At 43.8% G+C, this 20,533-nt stretch overlaps 1 protein-coding gene and 3 long non-coding RNA genes across 6 annotated transcripts; 1 reads left to right on the top strand and 3 right to left on the bottom strand.

Moving 5' to 3' along the window:
* Positions 1-1,281: 1,281 nt before the first annotated feature.
* LOC104414877 lies at positions 1,282-3,300 on the bottom strand. 2 transcript variants are annotated; one of them, XR_005545261.1, is made up of 4 exons: positions 2,771-3,296; positions 2,638-2,705; positions 1,808-1,887; positions 1,282-1,508 (listed from the first exon to the last, which is right to left on the bottom strand). It is a non-coding gene; the product is annotated as an uncharacterized LOC104414877 (long non-coding RNA). The 2 variants fall into 2 exon arrangements; XR_005545260.1 differs by having other exon boundaries at positions 1,808-2,705; positions 2,771-3,300.
* A 1,331-nt stretch (positions 3,301-4,631) lies between these two features.
* LOC108954896 lies at positions 4,632-6,033 on the bottom strand. The gene is made up of 2 exons (XR_001980893.2): positions 5,428-6,033; positions 4,632-5,345 (listed from the first exon to the last, which is right to left on the bottom strand). It is a non-coding gene; the product is annotated as an uncharacterized LOC108954896 (long non-coding RNA).
* Positions 6,034-11,645: 5,612 nt separating this feature from the next.
* On the bottom strand, positions 11,646-12,948 carry LOC120287647. Its single transcript, XR_005545850.1, has 3 exons — positions 12,708-12,948; positions 12,343-12,441; positions 11,646-11,991 (listed from the first exon to the last, which is right to left on the bottom strand). It is a non-coding gene; the product is annotated as an uncharacterized LOC120287647 (long non-coding RNA).
* A 168-nt stretch (positions 12,949-13,116) lies between these two features.
* LOC104414871 (NEDD8-activating enzyme E1 catalytic subunit) lies at positions 13,117-19,726 on the top strand. Of its 2 annotated transcripts, XR_005545849.1 has the most exons (10): positions 13,117-13,310; positions 13,414-13,577; positions 13,731-13,933; positions 14,683-14,915; positions 15,020-15,082; positions 15,174-15,230; positions 15,629-15,750; positions 18,671-18,788; positions 18,957-19,399; positions 19,502-19,726. XR_005545849.1 is itself a non-coding variant. In XM_010026069.3 (9 exons), exons 1-9 carry the CDS (start codon positions 13,209-13,211, stop codon positions 19,302-19,304), a joined length of 1,410 nt encoding a protein of 469 aa, XP_010024371.1. In that variant the 5' UTR covers positions 13,117-13,208; the 3' UTR covers positions 19,305-19,669. The 2 variants fall into 2 exon arrangements, 1 of the variants encoding a protein (XP_010024371.1); XM_010026069.3 differs by having other exon boundaries at positions 18,957-19,669.
* The last annotated feature ends 807 nt before the right edge of the window (positions 19,727-20,533 follow it).

Raw genomic sequence — 20,533 nt, 5'->3', positions numbered from 1 at the left:
GTTACTAGGGGTGTGTCATGAATAGTAACCCTAGGAGTGTCAGTTTGGTTTCCGATTCCTAAAAGTGAAACCGCTGTCCAAGCAATCCAATTCTCAATTCTAAGGGAGAACAAGACTAGACTAGACCAATTACATATGCTTTTTTTTTTTTTTTTTTTGAAGTTTTTCAAAAAATTAATAAAATATGGACCAAACATTTTTCATCCAGTGGTAGCACAAGCTACAAGACAATGACTATCTACTTGTCATTGCTTCCGTCAATATCTCAAATTTGTCACCTGATTCATTGTACATAGAAACTCATTAAAAGGTTCGTTTTACAATAAAATGTATAGGGTTGGTCTCTTCCCCTTTCAGTTAGTGTATTAGGTCATTGTTGTTTATAGATCTACTTTTTAATTTCTATTTATTGTAGAAGATATATGAGCTCATAATTAGGGTCTTTTTACTTACATCTTTTTCTTAAAAAACAGTGAGGAACACAATTCCAGTTTTTGAACATATGGCATCAAGTAGTGAAAATAAAAAGGGATCAGTTTCATTAAAACCCTGCTAGACTGGACTGATTATCCCTAAATGTCTTCTAATTTCATGGAAGTCTCGTTTTCTTGAATGAATCCAATTGGATTCGTCAGTGTCGAACTTAAAAAAGGGAAAACAAAAATGAAAAATAATTAATCGAGCTAGTCTCTCGAGTGAATAAATATATATATGCTAAATTTAATTTGCAATGTGAAATTTAATAGGATTCAGTAACCTCGTTATCTTCAATGGTTTAGATTGAGTATAGTATACATTTTACGCTGCTTATGATTTCGTTTAGAAGTGGGCCTGGGCCTCAACTGGTCACAGCTTCTCATGTCTCCATTTCTGATATACGGAGAGCTCCGGCGCACTGCAAAATCATGGCTCGTTGATCGGGCTGAGCGGTTCTCGGTTCCGGTTCGGTTCCATCCGGAACCTAGAACCTACCATCGATTAGAATTTTTTGAACCTAGAACCTACCCTGTCCACGGAGTTCCTGGAACCTCGTAGGTCCAGGGTAGGGTTCCAACATGTTCTTTTTTTTTTTTTTTTTTCATTTTCAGATTTGAAAAGTCAAACAATTGACAGTTAGGCTCAAAGGATTAGAACAACGCGACAACATGCATCATCAAGCACTGTTCAGAAAACTCTAGGTTGATACCCACAAGACTCACGGGATTAGAACGGCGCGACAACATCCATCATCAACAGTCGGTCTTACAAGACTTCTACCGTTCATGCACTTAAAACCATAGGGGCCTGCATAAGCACATCAATCTTAATCCAACAATAAGATAATCGCTCAAGAGTTATTGACCCCAATTCTATACAAATCCATCCAGGTACGGGTTGCAAGGCACTTTGGTAAATCATTAGCTCTTTTAGTGTGCAGATTCCTAACACGGCCTATTTACAAGTAAAGGAAAAACAGTTATATCACCTCCATAAGGGAACTTTGTCAGCAGCTCTGTTTCAGCAGCTCCCTGTAGCCAAAATAAATGAAAGAGAAATCAGTAAGATCGAATTCTAACATAGTGCTCATTATTCTTCAAGCTGATGTGAAGCATATGTCATCTATATATTAAGCAGTTGAATCCAGCTTATAGATTTGCCATTGCACTCAGAAAGCATTTACTCATATCTGACTAAACTTGCACTTGAAAAAAGCTTCATCAAAAAGCATTAGAGCAATTTATGGATAATAAATAAGGCCTCCCAATAATCGAAGCTTTAACTACCAAATTCTGTACACTTGACAAGATGTAAATTTTATAGACAATACCTTTCCCTCATAATATCCCTGGAGTAAATAATTCACGACACCAAAGTCAGCTGCAAAGATGTATACGAATCTTTTTACACCTGCAAGAGATACAGGTCACAACTATATCTAGCCATACCATTGTATACAGATACAATTCCCTGAAGGAATATCATGAATGAACCTGTCAATGCAAACAGTCCATAGAAAATGAAATGGTTTGAACAACAATAGTTCACAGCAAACGATTTAAAATCAATTTTCAGCAATGACTGCTAGCCAACAGTCCACACAGCACACCTAGGAAATCGCAATTTGTGGTAACGGATTAAAGTTCTCCAGGGCCATAAAATGGTTGATTAGCTGGCACCATGCAAGAAACTGCCTTTAGCAAATAGTTTTGATTGACATGTAAATTTTCCAGGCTACACTGAAAACACTAGCCAAGTCAAAAGAAGTGCAAGGGGGAACCCAGCATTCATGAGATTTAGCATTGAAAACAAGACAAAGAAAAGCCAACGCCAATAAAAGTTGCTGGACAGAAACCTCAAAGCTGAGCTAACCATGAAATTAGAATACTTGTAGGATAAAAGTAGCAGATGTTGAACGCATAGCTTGTTCAAAATAAACTGTTCATAATGACGTTGTTCAAATGCAAGAAAGAGTATTCCTATTTTTCCCATATTGCGAGTCCTTCAAACAGATCTTATAAGAGACTAGAGGGGAAAAATGAATACTCATAATTTTCAGCTTTCTGTGAACACAATTGGTAGTCCTACTTTTAAGGACCTAAAAATGAATACTCATGACAGTGGGAATCCGGTGAGCAACGGTTATGACAGTGCAATTACCGTCTCTTCCCTGATAGTCCTCTGAACCAGGTTATCAGTTGCCGTCTCTTCCCTGATAGTCCTCTGATCTGAAGAAATCGAGCTTCAGCTTAGACTTCGAGTGAAACAGGGCAGCACAAAGAGAACAGGTTACCTGGATTTTTTAAGCTACGCCGGGACTGCAACGAGCATACGAGCTGGTGATCGAAAGCTTTTACAATTGTTCACAAGCGAAGATACGACTAGCGGAGAAGATTCAAACGAGACTGGGCCGGCGAGCGGCGTTCGGCGGCGGCGGCATCGAGGGCGAGCGGCGGCGGCAACGGGCAGAGGCAGAGAACTATTAAGAGTCTGATTGGCGTCGAGTGGCGAGGTTAGGGCGAGCGGCGTCGGTGACTGGTGTTCAGCAGCGTCCCCGGCGAGGGCGAGCGGCGTCCGGCGGCGGCGTCGCCGACGGGCAGAGGCAGAGAACGGGAGAGACTTTGACTGGCGTCGAGCGGCGAGGGACCTGAGGGTTAGGGCGAGCAGCGTCGGCGACTAGCGTCCAGCGGCGTCCGGCGCGGCGTCGAGGGCGAGTTCCGGGGGAAACTATGAGTGAAACTGAGAAAGGCTGAAAGCGTCGAGAGATTTGGGGCTTTTGGTTTGGAGCCCTAAGTCTGAGTTCTAACCGGTTCCATAACAGGTTCCATAAGCGGTTCCGGTTCCCATAAAAAAGCAACTGGAAACCGAAACTGGTCCATTTGAAATCGGGAACCGAACCGGTCCCTTTGGAATCGGAAACCAAAAGTTAAGGACGCGTTTAGTAACGTTCTTTGTTAAGTGTTTTATTCGGGAGCGGTTTTGAGCAACAAAAACATTTAGTAAGTGTAAAAAATCACATTGCTTGAAATAAATAAATAAAAAAAACGAAAACGCGTTTCTTTCACTCAATTTACATTCACTAGAATAGAAAAAAAAAACATAAATATGTTCGGTAAGCTGTACAAAATTTACATTTCAAATTTTTCAAAAAAACTCTTTTTTTAATAAAATTTAAACTTGATATTGAATTCTCATTCTCATGAAATGTTAATTAATTTAATTTTATTCATGGTGAGTGAAGACAAACATTCTGAATATGATCATATGACATACTTGGTGTCTTGATTTAATGTGATCGTCTGTTGTTATTGATGCATCGGTTATTATGGAGGCCTTCATGAGGTTGCGATTGTGATTGGGACATTCAAAGTGAAGATATGATGGATCTTGATATAAAAAGCCTCCGCAAAAGAAAGTTAACGAGGTTCACCTCGTATTTTAGGGAGTGTTTGGTAACGTTTTTTTTTTTTTTTTCCGCGAACGAAATAAAAAAAAGTGTTTCTATTAGAAAACAATTTTTGAATAAAAAAAAAACGCGTTTGGTAAACTTGTTTGAAAATAAAAAATGAACAAACACATTTAGTAAATTTTATTCTTTTTTTTTTTAATTTTTAATATTTTGATTTTATTTTCATTTTTTCCTTTCTTTTTATTTTTTTCTTCTTTCGGTGGCGGCCTCACCCGATCACGGCGAGGCTCGTCGGCCCCAGCTCTCAAGCTCGCCCCGGCCATGGCGAGCTCGGCCTCATCGGGGTCGGCGACGCTCAGAGCAAGGTCGCCAGCCCTCGACGGCGTCGTCGGCCCTCAACGGTCGGTCGCTAGCCATGGCCGAGGTTGGCGACCGGCGAAAAAAAAAGAAGAAGAAAATAAGAAGAAAAGAGAAGCGTTTCTTTAAAATTGTTTATGGAACAAGCAACTTTTTTTCTCGTTTCTATTCTTTTTGTGTTAGGGAACAAAAAAACTAAAAAAGTGTTCAGGAACACTTTTCAGAAATGAAAACATGCAGGGTCTTAGCTTATGCAGAGCTAGCATTAGCGTAGCCCTCACCAACATACTTAGCTATAGATGCCTACCAAGCAACGTAACAGGAGCGAAGAGGACCGGCAGCAATAGATTTCCATTCTTCATCATACTAGTTACCAAAAAATCATATCAGCTGTACCAACTCCTTAATGAATTTCACAAGTCAACAAGATGTCAGCTTTATAGAAAGAGTTCTTCAACAATAGATGACAGTTTTCTTACGTATCAGTATCGCAATCTTTCAACAGCAGTGTGCCAACTCAATTTGTTTTTCTTTCAATCAAGTTAAAAAAAACTATCATAAAGTCATTCAACTAATTTAAATGGAAGCTCCCGATGCGGTTCCTACCTAATGTGATAGGGAGCACCTAAGAAAGCCGAAGATGTCAACCAGGAAAGTTACATCCAGTCAAGAAGCCACCCACTGAAAATAACAGCATCCACAACCTCTCGCAGCAGCCCAATTGCCACACCAAAAGAAGAAGTTCCCTTGCTTTGTACTTGGGTTCCGAACAAAGCCTACGTTGCTCTTGATGCCACAGAAACAACAAGGATTATATAGTGATTGAGGACCCCGCAAATCCTTCTGTGTGTGCGGCTGATGGGGAGGAGAGTGCTTTGATATCAGAGTATGGTCATTGTCATACAATGTCAGAGAGTTGGTGATGGAAAATCTGATTCCCCTGCACAAAAGAACCATAAGCAAGCGAGTTGTGTTTTTTGCATCATCTAAACCACAATGAGCACGCCCGAGCCAGGTCAAGCTAGCCATCTCAACCACCTCCTTAAGATTACATCTTAGACCTCCGAAAACTTCCTGAAATGAGACTTTTAGGTTAATCCATCTAGTGAAAGGAAGAGAGAAAATGTCAGAATTAAGCATCAAAGAATCTAAGTCTGCATGCTAGTTACATATCATCAACTCACCTGTTGAAGTAAGAAGGCTTTCGAATTTTCTTATATCAACACTCGGATTCCAACATCACCCAGCAATCCCAGTTGGACCAGGTAACAACAGTGAAATTTGTGTTCTTTATGCCCTTCTTTCCAAGCCATTTGTCATAGCTAAGAAGAGCCTCACTTAGAGTAACATCTCGATCTACCTAGACTCACCCCCGAAAAAAAAAAGGATTTAAAGGCCGTAATAATGAACAGAAAATTGATATGAGAAAGAAGATGCCATAATCCATAAGCATGACTGGAATGAGTGAACTCCCTATGCAAGCATGGCCCGTTTCCTAATTTGTGCATGGCAAGCACCAAAAGACAATTGACTCGCCACTTTGGCATGGTTTTGATGTATCATCAAAACTATACGTAAGGTTTTTTTTTTTTTTGGTAAGAGTAAGCAATATATTAATAGGGGTCAAACTGTACAAACAACACGGCTCCAAAAGCTTACACTCAAAATGAACACGCTCATTAAGAGTGAAAGGAAGCCGCGGACAAGCAAACAAAACGACCTACAGCAAGCTAACGGCAAAACAAGCCTGGCAAAAACACCTAAACAACCACCGAAAAGCCTAAGTCGGACTATAATCGGAAAGCGAAAATAATGGGGTCCACATCCCATGAGCGTTGCATCCGCTGTTCTGGGAGAGTCCTCAACATTCTCAAGGTAAGGGCCTTATCCTTAACAACCTTGAGGAGATGCTTCTTCATGGCTGAAATAGATAACGGTTCCCCCCTGAACAGAATATTGTTCTTGTTTCTCCGGATGATGTGACACAGCGCCCCAAAGGAGAACCGGGCAACACGCTTATAAAACTCCTTGCCGGCCGAGCAAGGTAATGGCCCAAGCGAGTCTCCTCCCAAGTCTGTTGGTCCGGGGGAGTGCATCTAGTAGCCCGAAAAAGGCAATACTCGAGTAATGCGACAACCAAAAAAGAGATGATTGATTGAATCGGGCACCTCGTTGCAAAAAGGGCGGAAGCATCAATCCTACCATAAGACATGAGAAGAGATTGAGTAGGTAACCTCCTCTTGGTGATGAGTCACAGGTTTAGTTGGTAGCGAGGCAGGATGGCATTACTCCAAATGAAACAATGCCAATTGACTCTGGCCTTCTTCCTCCTTAAGGCCTCCCAAGCCGAGGCCACCGAGAACAAGCCAGTCGAGTCCTCCCTCCAACGACAACCGATCTTGGGTTCCCGGACAAGGAAGGAAGCGGCGAACCCAAGACTCAATCTACGATCGATAGCTTGTCCATCCTCGAGAGAAGAGATCGGCAGCCAAAGCACCTAGAGAGGCCGGAGGTTTGTAGATGAGGGGATCCGTGAAATATAAATTCAAAGGACCCACAGGATGCCAATTGTCAAACAGTGACGTTGATAATCCATCGCCTACCCTCCGGTGGAAGTGAAGCCGGCAATCTGTCGAGTTGTAAAAATTTTTCCACGCCCAAGAAGCGGGAGTTGGCTTTTTAACTACCCAAAAGTTCTTGGTTTTAAGAAGGTCGAGTGGACCCACTTACACCATAACGATTCTTTATCGAAAATAGATTCCGGATATGCTTGAGCATGGCCGCCTTATTACACTCACGCAATCTCCGGATACCAAGACCTCCCTCCACTTTAGGAAGGCATACATCTTCCCATGAGACTTTGGCACCCCCTGCCCAACTCAGGTCCCTTCCAAAGGAATTGTCTGAGAATGCGCTCTATCTGGTCCAGTACAGCTGCAGGAAGAATAAAGACACTTGCCCAAAAAGCCTGAATGGCATGGAGGACTGACGATCAGGTGAAGTCGGCCAGAAAAAGAAAAAACCGATGAGTCCCGGGAGCGCACCACAGGAGGTGATGCGCCTCACAAGTTCAACGCAATCGCCTTCCGGGCCTCGATGTGATAATTGGAACCCCAAGATAACGGACTGGAAGGTTACCCTCAACAAAGCCAAGCTCCAGGAGGATTTGATTTTTCAAGGTCGGCAAGCCTCCCGAGATGAACACCTCGCTTTTCCTTGGGTTTGGGAAAAGTCCGCTCCAAGAAGAAAACATATGGAGACCATCCCTGAGAAGCTTCACGGATGGCAGGTGGCCCTCGCAAAATAGAAAGACATCATCCGCGAAAAACAAGTGCGAGAGGCAAGTAGTCTTACATTTCCGAGTAGAATGCGAAATCCAGAATTTGTGAGCACCTCCCAAGAATCCCGAGAGCACCTCCATAACCAACGTGAATAAGTAGGGAGAGATGGGGTCTCCCTGACGTAAGCCTCGCCCACTAGGGAAGAAACCATGTAACTCCCCATTCAACGCGATGGAAAACCGAAGAGTCCTCACACGAGTCATGATGAGGTGAACCAATTGATCGAAATCGAAAAGCAAGTAGTACACTCTCGAGAAACCGCCAATCCACGGTATCATACGCCTTTAAAGTCGACTTTGATAGCACACTTGGGAGAATAGGGTTCGATATGGAACTTAGAGAAAGTTCTGCGCCAAGAGAATATTATCCCTAATTCGTCGTCCCTTGTGAAGGCACTGCGAGAGGGATTGACAAGGTCTTTTAGCACTTCTTTGCAACCCTATTCGCCATCACTTTGGTAATAATCTTGTAGACCGTGTTGTAACAAGCAATAGGCTGTAATCATCAACGGTGGTCGCATTGGGAACCTTCGAACCATGACCAAAATGGTGTTATTGATTTCTCGAGTAGTCTCCCCGATGTGAAAAAGTCCTTGGCGGCACGTGACCCGGTGACCCACCGTATCCCAATTCTCCTTGAAGAACTCGGCCGTGAAGCCATGGGACACAGTGCCTTACCTCGCAAGGGAAAAAAGAGTATCTCGAATCTCCGGATCGGACACGGGCGAGCAAGAAAAGAAATTTGATCATCATTCAGGTTGGGTGCGGATAACTTCCCGAATCTCCGATGCACGAGGGTGTCCGGCTCCATCCTTGGCTTAAGGAAATCATGAAAATGCTCCACAAAATGCTGTTGGACCAATTGAGGCTCGGTGATTTGGTTACGAGGAATCCACAACGAGAGAGAATTCTGTTTCTCGAGATGTCTCTTCGACATGCTTTGGTGAAAGAACTTTGTGTTAGGTCACCTTCCTTGAGCCATCTTATACGAGCTTTGTCTAAAGAATGACTCTTCTGAGACCTAAGCTCCACTAAAAATACGCCGCTAAGCTCTCTCCAGTCCGCGAGGACCATGCTGGTAGGGTCATTGAGGAGGCCCACTTGAGTTTGCTTTAAGGCTTCCCTCGCTTCAGAAGACCTTACAGAGATGTTGGCGAATGAATCTCTATTTAACTACTTGAGTCGACCCTTCAAGATCTTTAGTTTGCGCACCAGCCTAAACATGAGCACTCCATAACCCGGATTCTCCCAAACTTGCTTCACAATTGAGTCGAAATCCGGATGCTGCATCTAGAAGTCGAAGAACTTGAACGGCCTTTTCCGAAGGATCGGGTTCTCCACCTTTACCACCATAGGTGAGCGGTCGGAAATCCCGGGCGCAAGGAAGGACGCTTAGAAAAGGAAAAACTTGGCTCAACAAGGGTTTACCAAGACTCTATCAATTTTTCTCATTTTCCGAGAGGGCCACAAGAGGTCGACCAAGTGTATTGAAACCCCACATACCGAAGGTCATCCAACTTCGCTGATCCGGACAACTTGCCGAAATTCATCGAAACACGGCAACCAAAGTCCGAGCCACCCAATCTGTCGACGGGTCCTTTATAGCATTAAAGTCTCTCAAAACAAGCCAATGCACGTCTGAGAGAGAATAGCTTCTCGCCACCAAATCCTCCCAAAGAGGTCGGCGAGTAGAAAAGGAATGCTCGGCATAAATGACGAGACATAGCGAGCTACTCGGTCTCCAACCAGCAAAGCTTCCCAGAATCATCGTCCAGAGACAAACAAAACTTCAAAGAAACCACGGTAGGATCCCAACCAACCCAAATCCTACCCCGATTAGAATACTCGAAATTAGCCCGCCGGCAAATTCGAAATCAAGTTCCCGAAATGGCATTGAAGAGGTTATGAGGGATTTTAGTCTCAACTACCCGATCAAAGCCAACCGGTTCATCAAGCGAAGTTCCTCACTTCCAGCTTGCTTGAGCGGGGCACCAAGCCCTCTAATATTCCAGCAACCTATATACATATATATACAAAAGAAAGAGGGCAAGAGCATTACCTCCTTTTAGAGGAACTACGCCTAGTAATAGACGGAGCTGTCCGGATTGTCGAAGGAGGAGGATCGGGGCAAGAACAACGGGTTGTCTGTGTAGTCGAAGGAGGATGCTTCGGCGTCTCGGTGAGGCCTCTCCTCCTCTGGATGCCTTCGGTGAAGTGCAAGGGGAGAGGTCATCCTCAGACAAAGAGATGTCATGCCCCTACAACCTCCCGGGCGGGGCACCGCGGTGTCTAGGCACCGAAGTGGTGATAGCTTCAGCCGAAGTAGTTGGAAGCGATATCACCTGCTCAGAGATAATCAAAGGCCCCCAGGGGTCTTCGTGAATAAGTACCCGGGCGGTCTCTTCTCCACGGCCGTAGTCTTGAGATTCAAAGACCTCTCTCCTTCACTAGGGTGGTAACATCCCCTCAAAGGTTGAGCCTTGTTCTTCTTGCTCTTCACTTGCTTCCGGCCCTTGCTCAGAGTCTTCGGGGAGTCTCGGCGGGTTGGTTAAGGGCGAGTAGTGTCCAAAGGAGCGGGGAAGAGGCCGAACGGGGCGGGCCAACATCACATTTATGTCAAAGACCCCACACTTGGAGCATTCAAGGGCCTCCATTCATAGTTCATAGCAATGGACCTAGTGACCCCATCAACATTCACTTCCCTTGTCGGAAACTCTTGGGCGATTAGCTTGGATCTCCACGCATACTGCAGCAAAGGAAATCATCCTCGTGCCCTCGGTTCGTTGATCCACATAAAGGGATTACCAACGGGTGCTATAACACTAATCGCCGGTGCGGACCACGGGTCAAGGGAAGGTTCTTGAGTCTTATCCACAGGAGCAGAGGTTTGCTTAGCCTTCTTCAACTCCATAAGGGGTTTCCATTGTTGTAAAATAAGGGGCATCAGAGCTACGGTGATCGGTCCCTCCTCTAGGATCTTCCTCCTGAACTCCGGGTCCGGAATATGGAAATAGTAGAACTCTTAGTCATCCGCCAGCATATCAACTAGCTTTGTCCCCCAAATATTCTTCAAAGTTTGTTCGATCATCCGAAAAGGAAGCTTCCTCCCAATAAAATATCCTACCAAGAACTCATTCCATTTGGGATGCGGACTGCTGACACTTCTCCCAACAAATTTACAACCGCTTTCTCTCCCAACAGCGGCGGGAGGAATATATGAAAGGCCGTAGCCCTTTGTGGCCAGTGCCACATTGGCCTGAGCGGGCTTGGGGGGCCTTGGCGAGCTTCTTGGCTTGTTCGGGGCCCTCTTATTAGGAGCTGAACTTGACTTCGACCCAGAAACGGCCTTCCCGAAGAGGCCGAGAGATGGCCCGTCTTGAGCCATCCCCCGCCACGAGAAGACTCTCCTACGGGTCGGGATTGCTGGCCGGCTTGCTAGCTTGCCGGTCCACGGCCTTGTGAGGAGGAGCTCGGCCCCTGGCCCCTGCTACCACCTAGTCGAGGTTCCACCGAAGTAGAGGCCATCGAGCCACTAAGACAACAAATCAACAGCCAAAGAGGAGCTCCATACCAGGCCAAGCTTCGAAGAGGAGGGATACTTGAACCACCCCAGCCACCTCAAGACCAGAGTCGAGCAGGCCACGATCCCGAGCAGCTCTCGCAAGTCTCGAACTAGGGCTGAGTGGAGGTCACGATCCAGAGCCCAGAAGGGTCGGTGCGCGGCCGGCGGGTCGGCGTGGCCGAGAGGGACCCCCAGGCCGTCTAGAGCCGGGCGAGACGGGTCGGCGTGCGCGGCTCCGCAGGCCGTCGAACCGGAGCGAGGAGCGGGAAGATGGAGGAAGGAGAGGGGAAGAAAAACCCCCAAAAATCGGAGCAAGAGGGAGGCCGAATCGTCCAAGCCGAGCAGGGAACCAGTCGGCGTGAACAGTGCACGATCGCCTGCTCTTGAGAGAGGAGATGAACAGTGACCTTGATACGGTATATTTCCTACTAACTATACGTAAGGTTATGCATTGCCTATTGAATTTTTAGCCTTATCTAATTATCTACAAATCATTCTAGTAACTTGTAATTCTTCAGCATCATACATAGCCATCTTTACCCTTTTTCCAACTTCTTATAGCATAAGATCTGACAGACAGACGTGCACTGTTAGCTCTTAACACTTTCAGCTCCACTGTCAAGTATTAATTTTATCTAATGTGCTCCTTTACAGATCAATCCACTTCACAAGACCAATAAATGAACTAAATCTATGCCGCATCAGACAACACTCATCAACTTGCACAAGAATCCAGAACTGGCGGCATCCTCCATAACCAGTTCATACTGAATAGATCAATCTTGCTTCCCTCGACATGCAAATGCACATGCTCCAACAGATTACGTGCCAATCATCAGATACCACCTGCCATTAGATGCTCTTTTCAGATGTGTAATTTGCAGAACATCCAAGCACTAAGCAGCCAAGGTTATTGCAGATAGAAAACTCTATGTCCTCTTTCCTATATGCACCAGCAGAAATTCTACATGCTTTCGATATATCAAGGGGGAGACAAACAGAAGATGAAGTGGTGAACACGACTCTTCACTATGTAGCAAAACTAACTCCAAGCTCTTAGAACATTGGTACAACTAGACATGGAGAAAGGCAATGCAATTTCATCCATGATTACAACAATTTGTCTATCACATCATAATCCAATGCATGTTCCCCAGACCAGACAAGAAAAAGATCAAACCACAGCAGAACCAGCACCCCAAAACAGGAATCGATTTCCACAAAGTCGAGGCGGAATTGAGCACTCACGCCTTCTTCTTCCCACCCTTCTTCCCCTTCGAGATCCTCTTGTTCTTCCTGCATCCAAGAAAGAGAGAGGGGACAACGTCAGCCATTTTCGGTGAGGAGACGAACAGGGTAAGGCCGCGACATGGGCAAAGAGCGAGCAGAGCAGCGACGCTTGCTCGAGCGAGCAGAACGCTGTTGCTCGCGATGCTCACTCGAGCGAGCGTCGCGAGCAGACGCTGCCGCAGATCTGGGCGAGCAGCCGTCGCCCAGATTTGCGAGGGCGGCTCTCGCCGAAGCCCTCTTCGAACGGAGAAGGAGGAGCAGCAGAAACTTACCTGGATTCGGAAGCTTCAGCCGGTGAAGGAGCACCACCTGTCGGCGCCGGAGAGTCAGCCGAGTGGGAGGCGCCGGAGAGTCAGCGGGTGGGGAGTCGCCGGAGAGTCAGTCGAGTGGGAGGCGCCGGAGAGAAGGGAGAGACGCCGGAAAAGGGAGAGCATGAACGAAAGCCTTCGGGCACGAACGAACCCACCTCCAGAAGTGTTCCGATTTTGTTTTTTTAGTTTTATTCTTTTTAGGCCTTGAAGAAGAAGTGTTTCTGGATTCTAGAAGTAAGTTTTTTGTTTTTTTTTTGTTTTAATTTTGTTCCGAGAAAAAAGAACAAAAAAAAGAATAGAAACGCAACCCGAGAACAAAAAAACACAAAATCTGTTTTTAAACGGATCCGAGAAACAAAAACATGCACACCTAAGAGCATCGCCTCCTGCTTCTGCGCTCGAATCACCTCCTCCTCCTCCGCCGCCCTCTTCACCGGAGGGAAGCTCGGAGCTTCCCGTGGAATGGCGGGCTCGACCCTCCAGGCCAGCAGGTCGAGAGACCTCGACAAGCTCCTCCTCCGACCCGGCAACCTCGTCGAACCCAACTTCGAACCTGGGCCCGAGGTAAGACCTCCTCGTCTGCCTTCGGTTGTAATTTGAACTGCGTTTTGTTTCTTTTGACTGTCGATGCGGGTTTTGGAGCTGAACTCCTCGTGGGTTTTGGCAGCTGAGGGACGATCTTCGAGAATACGCGCGAGTGCTGGTGGTGGGAGCAGGTGGGTTGGGTTGCGAGCTGTTGAAGGACTTGGCTCTGTCGGGTTTCAAGAATCTGGACGTCATTGATATGGACCGAATCGAGGTCACTAATCTCAATCGCCAGTTCTTGTTCAGGTGTTTGAATTTTTTTTTTTTTTTTTTAATTTACCCTTATAGGAATCGCCCTTGTGACATGGTCTGATTTGCTTTCGAATGGTGTTTTCTTGCGTTTGAGGTGTGAGTGAGTAGTGATTTGATCTTGATTCTTCTTTCTGGGAATGTTCACAGGCTTGAGGATGTCGGGAAGCCAAAGGCCGAAGTGGCAGCTAAGAGAGTCATGGAAAGAGTCAGTGGAGTGAATATCGTGCCTCATTTCTGCAGGATTGAGGATAAGGAGCTCGATTTCTACAGCGATTTCAATATAATTGTCCTCGGTCTCGACTCGATCGAGGCACGGAGCTACATAAATGCCGTTGCTTGTAGCTTTCTAGGTGTGTATCCATGATCCCTCCGATTTATAAACGTTGAAATTGTGTTTTATCTGCCATTTCGGGATCAAATCTTTGGTTTATTATTCTTTATAGATTTACAGGGTTTGTGGTGTTATTGGATCAAGTTGACGCATGTGGATGGGTTTTTTGTATCTGAATGTTTTAGTTCTTCTGTAGCATACTTGCTGTACAGTTTCCTTGATTTTAGTGCTTAATTGTTTGTATGGTCAGGCTTTTTGTGTATTCTTACTCGAAATTAGATCGGAAACGATAGTACTACAACTCAGCATCCAAATGTTTTGTCCATTAGTAATTTGAGGGGGTTTAGAAAGCACAATAACTTCACATGCTTTAGCAAGAAATTCTTTTTGAAATTTTTATGCGACTTAATGCTAGTGGATACTTCCAAAAGGTTGATGGAGCCCCAAGAATTCATGGTGGAGACTTTGAGAGATTTTTTTGACTATATATCAGTAACCATTGTAAGTAAGAGAGATCAGGCTGATTGTAAGTATAGTCATATTGGTTGTACTTGTCAATTTAAGCTTCTTTTTGGCTCAAAAGTCCAGCTTTAATTTCAATTTACTGCATATGGTCCTTATTGATCTTTAAACATCTAACAGTGGCTGCATTCTAACTAATAGCTAGTTTAGGCAATTAATGCTTTCTGATGAATACTGGAAGTAGGAGCTTTTGCCAACCTAGCTCACAATCTGATTGAGCTTCACTGTTGTTGAATGACATTACAGAATACGATTCTGATGACAATCCAAGGGAAGAAACGATGAAACCCATGGTGGATGGTGGGACGGAAGGTTTTAAGGGGCATGCAAGAGTTATAAAACCAGGGGTCACCCCATGCTTCGAGTGTACCATCTGGCTTTTCCCCCCACAAGTGAAATTTCCTCTCTGTACCCTCGCAGAAACCCCAAGAACCGCTGCTCATTGTATTGAATATGCACATCTAATAAAATGGGATGAGGTGATAAGCTAAATTTGTAAGCTGTCCAATTCGTTCATCGTGTGATCTGTTATATTTAAGTACTGTATCTTATTTTGTCATTTGTGTTGGATTTTCACCTGTAGGTCCATAGTGGAAAGTCATTTGATCCTGATGATCCAGGACATATGCAGTGGGTTTATTCCGAGGTTACTACAGTTGCAATCAAATCGTTTGGTGATTTGTCTAGACATTAATTTCCTTTTTGGACTATCCATTTTTCTAAAACTTGATCTGCAGGCTGTCAAAAGAGCAGACCTCTTCGGAATTCCAGGAGTGACTTATTCCCTCACTCAGGTGCATTAGTTCTCCTAGTGTTATTAACTGCCTAGATATTTTCCTTTTTTGCATGTTACTGAGCTTTAAAATCTGCTTTGCTGTTGTCATTATGTTAAAAATCTTAAGGAAGCATTTTTCTTATAAGTAGGGAAAACAAACTTCTAAGTATTGTGAGTTAGATTCATGATTTTGTGCTTCATCCTAATACTGGAGTTGTTCTCTACGCTTTGATTATTTGTTAAATGGTAGAGAATATTAAATTCCTCAGGTCATGCTGTAAACCCTACTTGATTTGTCATCCTATTTTTAATGTCAACTTGTACAATTACGAGTAAACTTGTCTTGCTTCGTTTATCATGTGATTAATTCTAAGATTACTATTTCAAGATAAGCTCATTTTTATTGTTTCTATCCAGGGTGTTGTGAAAAATATTATACCAGCTATAGCTTCAACTAATGCAATCATATCAGCTGCTTGTGCTCTGGAAACCTTGAAGATTGCAACTGGATGCAGCAAAACTTTATCCAACTACTTAACGTGCGTCATACCTTGCCTTTTACAGTTCTCATGTGCTTCATTGTGTAATTCTTTTTTGTTTCCTGCATATCTTGGATGTGGATGGCATCTTGTTCTTGTTTCAAGTATTAGGCAAAGTTCACCCTGCAGAACTTTGTAGGGTTCCTTTAATATTATATACTAGAAGTGAGTGAGGCTTTCTTGTATTTCATCTTGGGCTGTTTTAAATTCCTGACAGTGTTTTCATTCTTTGAGAATATACCAAGTAGGGTTAACCAATTTGCTTCCTGTATTCTTCTCTTACTATCTAGTGTGACCCCTGGGCATATCTTTGAATATGGCCTTTTAGTTTATGGAGATGAGACACATGTTATAGTTTCACATGCCTAAATGGTGACTGTTGAAGCAGGCAGCCTGCATAATCTATTTGTTGTTGCTACACTAACAATCTTTCTATTCTTCATCAAAATTGATTCTTCAAAATACCCTCTGGTTATGGTCTCTCTGCAATCAATTTGCATTGCTCTGCTAGTTCCTTACAGTCATGCTTTCTTGATTGAGTATAAGGTGTTCTTGGTTAAATATCTGTTGTCAGCTGTTCCAGATCTTATTTTGAATCTCTTTTTTTGTGTTTTCTAACATCCACGTCTGTCACTTCTTGGACAGATGTCTAGAAAAATGTACTCTTGCTAGCTTTCTTGGGTTCTTAAAATAATTTGCTGGCTCGGGGGTAGGTTTCGAGTAATTTTAGAAACAGCCTTCTGTCAGAGCATTGGACTGCAGGTGCAACATTTGGGTGCTAATATGTGGATTCTGTTGTATTTTGTGTTTCTTCTCTCATTGGCTCTCAAGCCTCTTAGGCTCTGTTTGGCAATTTGCCAAATAGTGATAATTTCTATTATTTTGTTTTCGGGAGTAGATTTGGAAGAGAAATTCGTTTGACAAAATTTTTGTTCTTGAGAATAAATTTCTATTTTCTATTCCTAAAATAGATTTGGAACAAAATCGAGAAGTAAAAAAAAAAGTTGATTCTTTGGGTGCGTTTGTTTGCGTTTATTTAAAAATTGTTCCACGGAACAGAAATAAAAAAAAGTGTATACATTTTAAGGAACAATTTACGAACAAAAAAAACGCGTTTAGTAAAAGCTTGTTAGGGGAACAAAAAATAAATAGAAACACGTTTGGTAAATTTATATAATTTTTTTATTTCTTTTATTTTTTCTATTTTTCTTTTTTTTTTTTTTTTTCCTTTTTTTCTTTTTTTCTTCTTTTGGCGGTGTGAGCCTCGACCATGGCGGCGACCGGCCGCGAGGGCGGCGGCCTCACCGAGCACGGCGAGGCTCGCCGAGCCCGGCGAGGCCGAGCCTCGCCGTAGGCTGGCGAGGTCGGCCTCGCCTTGGGTGGCGAGCTCGGCCTCGCTTGATCTCGCCTAGATCCCGGCGGGCGAGCTCGCCCCCGGCCCAGGCCGCCGGGCCACCGCCCGGGCGACGCGGCCTCGCGGAGCCACCGCCGGTCGGCGTCGCTGCGGTGGCCGGCGAGTCGAGCCTCGCCGGCCGGCTGGCGGCTCGGCCTCGCCGGGGGCGCGAGCCTCGCCGTGCAGGGCGAGCCGCCGGCCCTCGTCGGCCGGTCGCCGGCCATGGCGGCCGGCGGCCGCGAAAGAAAAAGAAAGAAAATAAGAAGAAAAAAAATAAAAAAGTGTTTCTAAGTTTTGTTTCTGTTTCTTTTTGTTCTCAGAAACAAAAAAAACAGAAAAAAGAAACATAAACAAACATGCCCTTTGTTTCCGGAAATAATTCTAGAATCAACAAACTTATTTTCTCTCTCTTCATTTCTTTTTTCTTGATCTTCTTCTCTTTTTTATTCTTCAACTGCTGCCGCCGCCATTGCTGTTCGCCACCGGTCACCAACGATAGGTTGGCCAAGGTCCGGTGAGCTCGCCGGATCTCGCCCCTCACCGGAGGCTGGCCCAACCAGCGCAAGCCTCAACCTCGCTAGATATGACAAGACTGAGACTTGCCGGTGGCCAAGCGGGCTCGGCCGACAAGGCACGGCCTCGCCGAGGGCCAGTGACAAACTAGTGAGGTCGCCGGCCCTCATCTGGCTGGTCGCCTATCATCTCAAGCCTATCATCTCAAGAAGAAGAAGAAGAAGAAGAAGAAGAAGAGAGAAAGAAAGGAAAAAAAAAGAAAGGAAGAAAAAAAAGAAAAAAAGGAAAAAGTAATAAAATTATTTAAAAATTAAAAAGAAAATGATTTGAAATAGAAATTTTGAGGACGGTGCCAAACACAATTCTATTCTAGGAATTGAAATTTTGGAGGAATTGAAATTTTGGACGATTCTGCAAAACTTAAAATGTTTAGAAATTATTCTCGGGAAAAGAATAAAAAATAATCATTTCTGATCAGAAATTATTCCTGGGAACAGAAGTGTTACTAAACGGGCCCTTAATGTGACCTCCATTGCTTATGTTCCAAGCTTTCCATAAATTTTCAGGTGACATGTTGCAACTCAATTAAAGGTTCTCAATGCTGGAGTCTTTAAACTTGAGGTTAAATGGAGTGCATCTTAGTCATGAACTTGTGATGCCGAATTGCTTACTTGCTATTTCTTAGACGCGTATGAATATGCCAATTTTTTTGTTTTTGTTTTGTTTTGCTTCTTTTTTTTTTTTTTTTGGAGGTCTCTTAGTTTTTACTTTTGTCTCTCCCAGCCTGTGTCATATCCTGCTTTTGTTACTGATCAGTACATCTGAAGATCAGTGCTTCAGTAGATGAATTTACTAATTTGCTGTCTGTATGTATCCATACTCTATGAGTGAAAACTTGCAAGTTCCATATGTTTTGTCTAGTTGCTAGCTTGCAAATGCGCAGTAATCCCAATTATGTTCTTTTAAGTGGGCAAACTTTGAGCTGCAAGTTTATTGAATATTTTTGAATTTCAGATACAACGGTGTGGAAGGACTTCACATTAAAGTTACTGAGTTCGTGAGGGATAAGGATTGCCTTGTCTGTGGTCCTGGTGTTCTTATTGAGTTGGACATTTCAGTGACCCTACAAAAGGTGCTTTCTTGTTCTTAAGCTCTGTTTATTACTCGCTACAAATTAATGGGAATGCTAGCTAGAGGTTTTTATCCTGTATAGCTCTCTCTGTAACCTTCTTCACATGTTTCTAAGCACTTGGGTAGTTCTTGCAGTTATCTGATTACTCGTCATCTTGTATGTCATCAGTTCATCAATATGCTCGAAGAGCACCCAAGGCTGCTTCTATCAAAAGCAAGCGTCACGCATAGGGGGAAGAATCTATACATGCAGGCACCTCCGGTGCTGGAAGAGATGACTCGGTCAAACCTAGATCAGCTATTATTTGATTTAATGGGTAAAGTTCCAAGAGATGTTATCCATGTGACCGGCATGTCGCGCAAGGATGATAAGAAAGTGTCGAGTTTGATGAAATTGCGTGTTGCATTTAAGGGAGTTGATGGGGTTGTGGACATGGACATGGCCGGTGGAGCCTTGTTTCACCGTCTAACAGACCTAGTTGAAACCCAGTGGTGGGATATGACGCCGGAGCTCTGATCCCTCCCCATCCAAACCCTTGGGCCACCGTGCTATCATCAACTTGGAAGGCAGACAACCTAAGCGGACTGTGCAAATAGAAGATGTCGGTAGAGGTAGCTTGGTCGGCCTGATTTTGCGTATATCTTACATCTTGATTCCGGGAAAGAGCTAGAGCCGTTCAGTTTTACCTTTTGATGAAATGTATATTTTTTCAGGCGGACTTTTGGAGTAAACTCTACTTACCATTCTATAGCACGGTTTCATGGAAGTACAACTCCATTGAGAACCAACTTCATTGGTTCTTCTTCTTTGGTCCGTATTTGGAGTTTCACTTAGGGGAATTGGACCTCAAGCAAGAGAAATCGGAAGCTGTTTCCTGCTGCTTTATTCCGATGTAGGCTGTTGAACGGTGAATTATATGAATGTTTTCCCATTAGCAACCTGATTAGTTACTATGAACGGCAGGAAACTTGAGCAGGTTCTCAAGAAAGCTACTTCAATTTTCAAAGATCTGTCTCGCGATAAAAAAAAATTGTAAAAAGAAAAAAAGAAAAAAGAAAAAAATGAGGAGTATTTATAGCTAAGAGGTTGAAATCAACTAAAGATGACCAATATAATCAGATCAAATTCCTAACATGGACCTCCTGAATTACATGGGGGAGAAAATGTGTCTGTGTGGAAAAGGGTGATCGTTGCTAGGGTAGTTGAGTTTTAAATCATGAACTTTGAACCTATCTTTATTAAAACCGGTTTCTAGTTATTGAAATTGAAAATTGAACTGGATTCCTGGCATGGCATCGGCCCCCCCTTTTTTTTAAAATACTGTGCTGATATCTATGTGCTAGAGTACTTAACCTCATTAATTCGAGGCAATGTAAAAGTTCTCAATTAAGAGACTTTTAGAATTTTGTTTTGAATCGGTTTGACTAGAGAATCAGCCGTTAAAGTCAATTCAAAACCAATTCTTCCAAGAATTAGGAATTGAATTGATCAAAGTCGGTTCTCAAATTCTTTACTCGGAATCAAATCAATACCCGTGTGAAAAAGCTTGTCACCAGCTGAAGTAAAAAGAAAAATAGTGAAAAGTCTATATTCATAAATCAAATAAATTACCATCAATTTTGCAAAAAACATAACATTGAAGCCTAATTCATTCAACACGTGTAGTTGATGGAATCATATCCACTTTCCAGTCGCAGCTCTCGTCCGAGGAGCGAGCTTCTTGCTCGTCAATGGCTTCTTCTTCT

The sequence above is a fragment of the Eucalyptus grandis genome, chromosome 8, assembly GCF_016545825.1.
Source record: "Eucalyptus grandis isolate ANBG69807.140 chromosome 8, ASM1654582v1, whole genome shotgun sequence".
Classification (NCBI taxonomy): domain Eukaryota; kingdom Viridiplantae; phylum Streptophyta; class Magnoliopsida; order Myrtales; family Myrtaceae; genus Eucalyptus; species Eucalyptus grandis.
This window is presented reverse-complemented; position numbering and strand designations above follow the sequence as displayed.